General features: G+C 31.9%; 1 protein-coding gene across 1 annotated transcript; it reads left to right on the top strand.

Moving 5' to 3' along the window:
• Positions 1-234: 234 nt before the first annotated feature.
• On the top strand, positions 235-1,092 carry LOC132035097 (uncharacterized). Its single transcript, XM_059425410.1, has 3 exons — positions 235-454; positions 553-757; positions 831-1,092. Exons 1-3 carry the CDS (start codon positions 319-321, stop codon positions 862-864), a joined length of 375 nt encoding a protein of 124 aa, XP_059281393.1. The 5' UTR covers positions 235-318; the 3' UTR covers positions 865-1,092.
• The last annotated feature ends 10,087 nt before the right edge of the window (positions 1,093-11,179 follow it).

Below are 11,179 nucleotides of genomic sequence, written 5' to 3'. Positions count from 1 at the left end.
AAGCATATTTTAGTGTTAGAATGGATACTGGTGTTAAAATGAATAGTCTCTTAATTCTTCCTTGTCCTCCCTTCATTGATATTCTTATGCTATCACCCATTTTCTCTCCAAAACAAGGTGGAAGTGGTCACAGAATGTTGCTTCCCCTTTTGTGTTGTACTTAAGTTAAATGATTGACATTATGCTTTGAGCTAAGAGATATTGAAGAGTTGTATCCACAATCTGAACTTCACCTTTTTTTAATTTATTTTAGGCATCGAGATCATTATAGGGACAGCGATTCTAAAAAGAGAAGTTGAAGTAGAAGTAGGGGCAGGTATGACCGTGACCAGTACCGTGGGAGAGACAAAGATTACCGTCATCAGAGTAGAAGCCGCAACCCTGATTACCACAAAGGTCGTGGGAGAGGTAAATATGATGAGGAGAGGCACAACCGAAGTCGGTCTCATGGAAGGTAGAATTTTTTTGGTTAATATTTTGCTTCTTATCTCTCTCTTCCCCATGGAAAACTATTTTCATAAGCTTTGTCTAACATTTCATTTTATATTTAAGTGCCTCCCCTGCTCGCCGAAGCCCCTCCCCCGCTCACCGTAGCCCTGTTCCTTGAAGGAGCCCCTCTCCACGTAGAACAACCACTTCTAGAGATGCTTGTCCAGGTGAACGTAATCACAATGGCCGGTCTCCTGCTCCAAAGAGTATCTCACCGCGGGGTAGACATGCTGGTTCTCGCAACCTCTTGCCGCATTCTGATGCTGATGTAAGTTGTGGCTGTCGTACGTTGTCTTGTTATAGTATAAACTTGATGAAAAAGTGTTATTTTGCTTTTGCAGGATTAAGAAGGAAGGGAGGAGGCCACGGTTGTAATCTGGCTTTGGTTGATGTTGCATATCAGGACATTCCCAAATGAATGATCCTTTCATGTATATTCTGCTTACTAGAACTGATTGGGCCGACTTATTTATAAGGTTTAACTCCTTTTGTTGTACTTAATCCATCCCAGAACTTCTTTTGATATTGCCTCTGCATTCTGGCATTACTGATTGGTGTTGTGATATTAAGATTTTTACTTTTGGTTTATAATTACGCTTCTGTGGATTTTCTTTTTGGCATTATTTGATTTCTTAATTTCTTTTCTAATTCAAAGTATACTTCCATGGAATATTGTGATGGTATGCCTTGTTGTAATTTACTTATGATGGGAATTCTTGGCCTTCTATAGTTGGGTCCGTGAAAAGCCAGTGTGGCTGAATCACAAGACGATGCAGCAGTTGTTGATGCTGTTATATTTGTTGTTGGTTGTAATTTTGTTGCTGGTCACAAACTACTGTTTGTTCGCTGAATAGCAAGGAGATGCAACAGCTGTGGAATGTTGTTTTTAACTTGGCTGATAATAATTTGTTGCTGGTGACATATTACTGTTTTTTGGTTGAATGGCAAGCAAATGCTGCAGCTATTGGTGTTGTTTTAGCTTTGCTGTTGTAATTTTGTTGCCGGTGACAAATTACCGTTTCCATACAAATGTTCAGGATACTCATGATCGGTAAGGATAAGAAACTCCTGAATTACTAAAGTCACGCTAGGTTTATGCCTTTGGCCTGACAACCATGTCGTTTTTCTCTCTTAACTTCATATTCTACCCTAGGAAGGTGGTAGTTGTGATCCTCCTTAAAGATGAAAGAAATCCATGCTTGTATTCTCACCTTTCTTATTTTCATATGGGCAAGTTAGTTTACACAAAACACAGTAGAACTTTCCTATGGCAGTAGAAGGGGAATTGGGGCTTTAGATCTCTAAGGTTGCAATAGTTTTGGTACCACCACCCTTTTAGGTGAGGTTATGGGATAACGGCTAGGGTACTTTCATTTGAACTCTGGTTGATTGATGCAAGTAGTGGGGTAAATTACTGTATTAAGGGTGCTCTCTCCCTAGGAATTTGCTGTTTTTTGCTTAGATGGCTGTCTTTTACTAGCTTGATGAGGAAATTGAAAAGGTAAAAAGATACTTGCTTAGGGAGCATTTGGTTTTTCCTTGTTACACAATACTTTGCAGGGTTGGCTTGTTATGTTTTTTTTTTTTTTTGGGGTTAATGAGGCTGTGATGGGAAGTTCAAAAACAAAATTATTTTGCCGATCTATGTAGTCAGTCCATGTCCATGCATGTTGAAGATAGTTCTTATAAATTACATTGCCATGCCTGTTGCCAAAGTTCCATGTTGCAACAGAAAGTATTTCATTCTGTATCGACGAATCAATGGACAGTCATGCCAAGAGCTTTTGTCAGCTTTGCGAGCCATATAGTGGGGACATTTATTATTCGTTCTTTAGTCTGTTTAAAACAAAATTGTGATCCGATGATAATAACTTGCCCGTTGAGCGATTTCCCTATGTAAAATTTATCGCTAAGAATTTTTCGTACTTGATGTGTACAATAAACCAATAAATGTATAATGTGTTTAGATATGCACTTGTATCTTTTAATGATGATTGATTAGTATATAAACTGATTGCCTCGGAGTTAAGAGGCTCTTTAAGGTTTCCATGCCCTAATATAGAGCCCGGATTTCTTAGCTTATAAACCTGGCACTAAATCTAATTTTAGAGAGTTTGATCTCTATCTAGCAAGTGAACGAACAATTGCTTAAGAATAAGAAAGGACTTTAGAATCGAATGCAGGTGCCATGGCTTCTCTCAATTGTGACACCTTTGTTTCTTGCTTTATTTTACTTACTAACATAGGCGGATCTAAGATTTTAAATTTGGCGCTTAGTAAAATTATATAGAGGAAAAGTGGGAAGATCTTAAGGTCAAAGTTGAAATACGAAAATGTTCATAAAATATTGAACAACATTTTTGCCCTTTAAGAAAACACTATCCAAATAACAATAATGTACAAAATAGTAAGTACACTACATAAGGGATAAGGGACGTTTTTCTACACGCACTTCTACCTGTTTTTACCCCCCTAAACTATCGATATTTTGCGGGCAAGGAGAGTGTGCTTCTCGAAAACTCTTAAAAATTTGTATTTTTCTTAAAATATGAATATAAATATAGTTTTTCACATTTTAAAAAAATAATTAATTTTTTCAAAATTTTATAAAAAATCAGTTTTTTTTTTTCAAATTTTGACAAGAAAAACACTTTTTCCGGATTTTTTTTGAAAAATAAAAGTGTCCTAAGAAAATGAAATCATGAAAATCAAGATCTTTTAAGACATTTTAAAAAAAATAATAAGCTTTCCATATTATTAACAAATCCATTTTTCCACTTATTTTAAAGAAAATCAGTTTTTTTTAATTCGCATTTTCGCTTTTTTTTTAAACGGGTTTTAAAAATGAATTTTTAAAAGAAAAATCACCTTTTTTATCAGTTTTTTATTTTTAAAATGGGTTTAAAAATAAATTTTTTAAAAGAAAAATCAGTTTTTTAATTCGCGTTTTAGTTTTTTTTTTTAAAAAAACGGGTTTTAAAAATAAATTTATAAAGAAAAATCTTTTTTAAATTCTCGTTTTCAGTTTTTTTTTTTTTTTTGTTTTTAAAACAGCTTTTTTTAAAAATAAATTTTTTAAAAGAAAAATCAGTTTTTAATTCACTTTTTTTTATTTTTAAAAACGGGTTTTAAAAATAAATTTTGTGAAAAATCAATTTTTTATTTTTTATTCTTAAAAATTCGAATATTAAAAAAATAAAAATAAATATTGGAAGAACATCTTTTGCCCTTTAAGTAAAATATTACGATTTTAAATATCCAAAATAACAATAATGTACAAAATAGTAAGTACACTACATAATAAATAGTGTACTTTTAAGAATATTGTATATAATAGTAAATACACTTCATAATAATTAGTGTACTATTAATTAAGAATTATAAAAATAATGCAGATGAGCCTCTTCCATTCTAAACTGCTCTAATTATTAAACTTTTAAGGTGCCACTTTAGTGCTTGGTGAGCATAGATTACTGTTTCGATTATTGTACAAGTTTTCCATGAATTAAATTTAATGATATTAAAAGTGGTATTTGATTTCTTGAAATTATATTAAATGGTAAATAATGGTTATGGTGGACAATTAATTACTTGGAAGAATATAGGCTTTTCATCTCCTAAGCTGAAGAACTATTGGTTTTCTTCAGTGACCAAATTAATAAATAGATAATGAACTAACTTATACAATATGTTAAATTCTGGTTAATGACTTATAAATCCAGAATATATATAACCCTCCCCGTAGAAGAAACACTAAAGGAAATCGAGCATCTAATTCACTAGGTATGCTCATCTCCTATTAGTCTATTTTTAGTACAGGTGTATTATGCTGGGTACGAGAACATCGGGAAGGGGTAGGGAAGTGTCAAGTGATGATTGAATGGTAAAGAGTAGGAGCTGTATGTGATCATTTCTTATGCCAATGCTCGAGTTCAATGTTACAATAATTGTTCTATTTTTTCCCTTGAGTCTCAACACGTGTAGCTTGGAATGCTATTATTGATGAAATGATCGAGAAACTCGATGATAACAGTTACGTTCAGTCTGTTCTGTGGTTTATCTTGCATGTTCTTTGGAGTGAATTTCTACGGATTAGACTTTGAGCTGCTGCTCTTAATTTTGTTTGTCCTAAGTCAAAAGCATTTAAAACGTGGATGCACAGATTTTGGTCCAGCCACCAACAGTAAAATGTTTAATTTGATGTGTTCTTTGATTTTCAAGTGTTTATTTAAGTATGTTTAGCCATTTTGATTTTCAAGTGTTTATGTAAGTATGTTTAGCCATTTATTGTCTTTGGCTGAAAACTACTTTTATTCATTATCTTGCTTGAGAGATAAATATAGCATTGGTTAATTACAATCCTTTTAGTAAGTTACTTGGATTACGATATTACAAATTTGGTAGCCTTGGTAGCAATTATACACTTCTGAAATTATTTATTTTAAACTATTAAGTAATCTATCTATATATAATATAAAGCTAGGCATAGACAAGGTGATATGACACCTCTTTATGACCTCCATTCCTATTTATCTTTTTTCTCTTCTTTTTTTTTTTTTCGTATTTTTCTCTCATTCTTTTCAATTCAGTTAGTTAAAAAAAAAAAAAATCCAAAAACAATATTTAATGAGAAACGGCTGAAGAGTCCAAAAGTCGCTATTAAAAGCTAGACAGTTACTGAAAGAGTCCAAACGGCTATCAAAAGCCCAAACTATCGGATAGGTAAACCTTACTCTATGGAGGAAGAAGAATATTGTGCCACGCCGAGGAACTAAGAATGTCATTACAAGCGCCATTAGAGTATTCTGGTGAATGAACACTAAATAGTTCAGTACAACAGAGATAATCGGTACTATATATTTTACACATCTTGAAAATTCCTTAATTCATATTTTTGATGAGTGTTCTACTTTGTCATGATATCTTGAAAATTCGTTATTCATATTTTTGGTTAGTGTTGTACTATTTCTTGTGACGTTCAAGAAACAATCTACAGTGACAAACCAAAAAAAAAAAAAAAAAAGTACTTTTCCCATATTCCACATGTACATTATGTACATACACAATATTAGATAAGAAAATTGATGCAAAGCAGATATATGATACTCCGTACTAAACTAATGTGAAGAAACAAAAGAAGGAAATATTTGAGAAAGATATATAGAGCTAAGTTAGGAAGTAGAAAACGAAAAGCATGAATTGTGTGTAGAAAAAGGCAAAGGGAGTTGAATGAAGTTGCATAAGAGTTATGTGACGTTTGATAATATCATCCAACAGAAAATTAATTACCTGGAGTATCTGAGGATACCACTCAGACGGAATATTTTGATTTTATTGTTTATTGTACTTATTTATATTGAGCTTGATTAATGATATTTCATGAATAATACAGGAAAGTAAAAGTAATTTATAGTTATTCGCTAACTAAAGAAAACTGAATATGCAGAGTGGTCCGTGATTGTTGTTATTGGTGATATTACTGATATTATTTTTTTGCGTGGACAATAAGACCTTCTATAATTTCCATTGCGCTTTAGATGATAAATATTACATTCTAGGCACATGATTCACCATCCCCCTTTCAATTGAGCTTGTATTTTGGTTACGCATCAATAGTTATATGCGTAGATTAGAAAGGTAACATAGTAAACTTTCCTCAAAAAAATTCCAAATGTATGACACTTCTTACCCGACAAGTGTTAATCGATTAACAACTTTGAAAAGTAGAATCTCTTTGTTGATAAACAAGCCTGTGCGATTTGATTGTATAATTTGCCTAACCATATAATCTTTGTTGTCTAAGATAGTGATCATTTGGATAATGTTATTAACTAGAAGTATACGTAGTTAAATGTTATCGAACGTGTCGGCTAATGATCCTTTAAACAGTGTTCATTTGGCAATTCTAGCTTTTGAACTTGTAGTTTCTGAAATAAATTTTCAGTCGTAGGTATTAGATGCTAGTTCTTCCATTAGATTCACAATTTTTAAAATTTATCCTCCTTCATATAGTATACATTAATTAGTTATTTATGAGAAATTGGTAATATTAAAAATGTTATAGCTAACGTATGGAAAACGAACATTCAAGTTTGAATAGTAATGAACATTCAAGTTTGAATAGTAATTTTCTCATTTGATGTGTTTTTGGTTTTTTGTCTTTTGGTAATCAATTTCGAGCTGCACTCGGTTGTATGATTTCTTAAGCTATTTTATTTCTGTTAGAGCAGAAGATACAATAATTATTTGTGATTAAAATAATGGTTTTTGATACATTAAACATTTCATCAAAATTACAGAGAGTAGGGACTATTTTTATAGTATGCCTTTATTTCTTTTTGTTTTGTTAATTAGCATGTGATTTTTTTATTTTTTTTTTAAAAAAAAAAACCTTTGCTTTGTGCTTTAAGGGTTGTAATTCTGTTGAGATTTTAACATTCTTTATTTTGTATCAAGTCGATGCTCTCATAGAAAAGTTTGACACTAACAAACAAATATTATGATATTATTTCTATTTTTTTTCCCTCCATATTCTCTCTTACGTTAGTTCTACTTTTTGTGCATTTGTACTGCAAAATTTTCATTGTCTTGGTAGAAATATTTTTCGATTAGATGTGGATATCTCTATTTTACTTATCTATGTCGTTTTTTTGTAATTTATTTTTCTCCGTTAAATCTATGATTTTTGTTGTTGTAAGAGAATTTTTTATATGACCGCGCGCGTAAAAGAATACATTAGTATATATATAATAGCGAACGTAGGGAAGTCAGGTGACGTGGCACTCTCACAGATCAGAATTGGTATTTATCTTTTTCCCTTTCTTTTTTTTTTTTTTTTTGTGTCTTTTTCTCCCATTTTCTATTAGTTGTCAACTGTTTCCCTCAAAAAAATGAAGGCCTAACCGTATGTTGCATCTCTTCAGCAAACGAAACGTATGGTTTCTATGGGTTGTGATTAAATACTGATTTCATTGAAAATTTCAGTTACCCATTAATTCATTTTTGCAATCAAGATTAACTTTCAGTTACAAAACAATTCCTCACCAACAAATCAAAAGGTACTCCAAAATTACTTAAGGCATTAGTACCGGAGGGAATCCTATACCATCTTCAATACTACATATGGATGCTTCATTGGTCATCCAAAGTCAGAATAGCATCTACATCCACTTAAAAAATTTCCACTGACAAGCATTAACATTCTTACATATACATACAAACCATTAATGTATATTGTATAGCTATAAAAAAAATTTGGCAGAAATCGCAAAACTTGTAGCTATAGCGGAAAGCCGAAGATTGGTACGAATAAGATGACAAAGGCAGAGAGCAAACGGTACATAAAAGGTTAGTTGCAATTATTTATATAGAAGTTGCAAAATTTTACATCCTTATCTTAATAAATTATCACTTTCATCTCACTCTTTGTTACCCATATCAGTCTATAATCTTGCTTTCTTATGCTAAACTGGTGTGTAATTGAATTATCCAGATTATACCAAAAAAAAAAAAAAAAAAATTCTTACAAAATTCAAAGTTTAAAGATTTCTTCAGCGATAATCATTTTTCCCTTTGAGATTAATATATAATCTTTTCTATGAAACTAACATACCTATTACTGTTTTTTTTTTTTTTTTTAATTTTAATTCACTAAATTTGAAGATATGATGATGATTGACTTAGTTTTGGAATATGAAACATTATTAGGGAGAAATAATTGATGAATATTTGATTATCTTGTAGAAATATATTTAAAAGTTTGCTTTCATTTTGGAGAAAGATGTTTTATCGATGTTAATGCCTGTCTCTATCGAGTTTATTTACATTCATTAGTTCATTCGTCATTTACAATATAACAACTTCACCTTTTCTATTACTACACCTATAATTAGCTAAAAGAACATTTTTTTTATTTTACAGATGAACATGTATATTAGCTAGCGCATCAAACAATACAGTGCAAGGGACAAGGATGGGTCAAGGTTTTACAGTCTTAGAATTCCTACTCCTTTTCTTTACACCTATGCTTCAAAAGAGAAGGATTCAATGAATAATGACGGTGGAAGAAAAAGGGCTCAGATTGTGTGCGGGCATGAACAAGAAATTGACGATTAATGAAGAACAAGAAGCCTCTTTGATCTTAGAAGGTTAACTAAATGCATCGAGAATATTTTGGTTTTACCTCTTATATTACTCTTTTACAAAGTGAAAATAAAATAGAAACTTGAGTTTAAATATAGAAATTTAGTATAAAAAAATATATATAAATGGTGTGTTCATTTTACTAATTAATTATTTGTTCATACGTTAATAAAATCATTATCTTCTAAAGATATAAGGTAAAGAGAGTTTAATTAACTACTTTATTTGCATAATTGATACGTTCAAATTACACCTTTTAATAGCGTAAAGCGGACGATGTCAAATATAGTAACCCAACGAGGTTGGGGTCGAATCCCACAACGAATATGGCGCGAAAAGTTTACTAAACAAGTATTATACTAATCTTGTGGTCCTGGTGTATTCCAAAAAAAGGATTTTATAGTGGTTTTGGTTTGTGGACTAATTTAAAATGACTAGAAATTTAAAGTTGAAAGTATATGGGTAAAAAGAACCAAGGTCGTGTCCCCGTCAGATAAAACGTATGATCATGGGTATCGATTTTGATATAGATCGTTTGTATGGATGCACTTAACCTCTACGTTAATCTAGACCATTTCCCAATAAGAAAAGATTATTTCTTTCTATGGTTTTTCCAAAGATAAGAAAGTATGCATGAAGAACGGTTAATTGTGCCAAGTAAATTCTTCTTATTCCTAAGTGAATTTATAAACAAGGTTTAAAGCCTTCAGTTCTTGTTATTTGTTCTTACCTAACCCTAATTATTTTTCCAAATAAAATAAAGTTTATGGCGTAGCTAATGTTTGCAACCACTAATTATATGATGAAAATGAAGAACAAATAAACCCTAACAATCCATTATGCGTATATCAATTACAATCCGCAATCACAAACACTCATCCTTCCTTAGTAAAGGTGTTTAGCTACTCATGGCAACAAGAAAAGAATAAAAGATTGAAAATTGCATAATTGAAATTGTACTAACTCTTACGAATAAAACTGGAAATTAACTGAGTGTAATTGTCTTGAAATCCTTGAAGAGTAGTTAAGAACAAAATTGTCTCCACACAAGTCTCTAAATTCAAGATTTCAAAAGTATAAAAAGTGATCCAAAACATTCAAAACCCTATTGGCTATTTATAAGAGTCAAATCCTTCTTCAACATGGAACAACTCACGTCACCCGTGTGGAAAGAGTACGGGACGTACTTTGAAGTACGTCCCGTCCTTGTAAAATACGGCCTCTGACTAACTTCAAACTTCGGAAGAAGTACGGGCAAATGTACGTCCCGTCCTTTGAAGTACGGGACGTACTCTCATGACGTCTTTTTCCTCAGTGCTAAATGACTTTCTATTGCTTTCAGCCAAGGGACGGGCACCAAGTACGGCCCGTCCTTATATGTACGGGACGTGCTTTCCAAAACGTACTTCCCTTTGATTTTCCAGAAACTTCAGTGGCTTTCCTCCCAAGTGCGGGGAACAGGTACGTCCCGTTCTTTCAAGTACGGGACGCCCTTCTTCGTGTTTTGCTCCATTTTGCTGAAACTTCCGTCTTTGGACTCCTATAAAGCCAAATATCTGAAACATACTAAAAACACATCAAATTGACCAAGACTTGCTTAAAAACAAGTAAAACTTATAGCCAAAAAGCGTCGAATGTGCCAAAAATCCCCGGCACATCAATAATCTTATTGCAAGATTGATAACAATAATTTTGAATAGCGTTTAAACAGGAAGGAAGAGCGAGCGGACTTATATTGCATAACTTTTCTTTGTATGAAATAAGAGTTAGCTTCCCTTCCCAATTAGCAAAATTTTATTTGAATTTGTTATTTTATTATTTTTTGCATATGTATTTTTTCCTTATACATTTAATTTTTCATCTTATTAATATTTGTCTAAGCTTAAGTACTTTTATTTTTTGTATTATAACTTTTCCTTAACTTTTTTACATCAATTAAATTATAAAATGAAATGTTTAACCGCGCAAAGCGCGGGTCAATTAACTAATATAGTCATATTTTTTCAGTTTATGATTTACATGGACACACATGCGTTCGATTAAATTAGAAGACATCTATGATAAGTACCAATTAAGGTAGACATAGATCAGTAACTGCTTTACCTAAAACCCAGTTCAAACAAGTGCTTTGATTTTATCAATTACACACTTGTTTTTTCCTTCTAGAAATACATTATTGTTAAAGAAGAAATAATTGGAGAGCAAATGGAAGGGAAGTGTGTGAGAACTTTTTTCTTCTTGGGTGGGCCATCTGAGCAAAAATTGGAACTTTTCCACACTACATGGGCCTACGAAAATGACACAACTAGACATGCTTGTAAATGACTTTTGAATAATTCTGCATAAGATCTCTCAAATACATTTCCACAACTTTAAGCTTAGGCCGCAATTGAAATGTTATCTCCAAACACCCTTTTAATTCATTGGTATGTACTTCCACGGATAGTGAGATATTAATTCATTGACTTCAAAGTCGTTCTAATTCTACCCGTATTTTACAAGATGGAAATAAATTCCATTGACTCACAAGTCTTGTAACGATTCTCTA

Source organism: Lycium ferocissimum, chromosome 10 (genome assembly GCF_029784015.1).
Source record: "Lycium ferocissimum isolate CSIRO_LF1 chromosome 10, AGI_CSIRO_Lferr_CH_V1, whole genome shotgun sequence".
NCBI classification, from domain to species: domain Eukaryota; kingdom Viridiplantae; phylum Streptophyta; class Magnoliopsida; order Solanales; family Solanaceae; genus Lycium; species Lycium ferocissimum.
The sequence above is the reverse complement of the archived record's forward strand: the minus strand, read 5'-3'. Positions and strand labels throughout refer to the sequence as shown.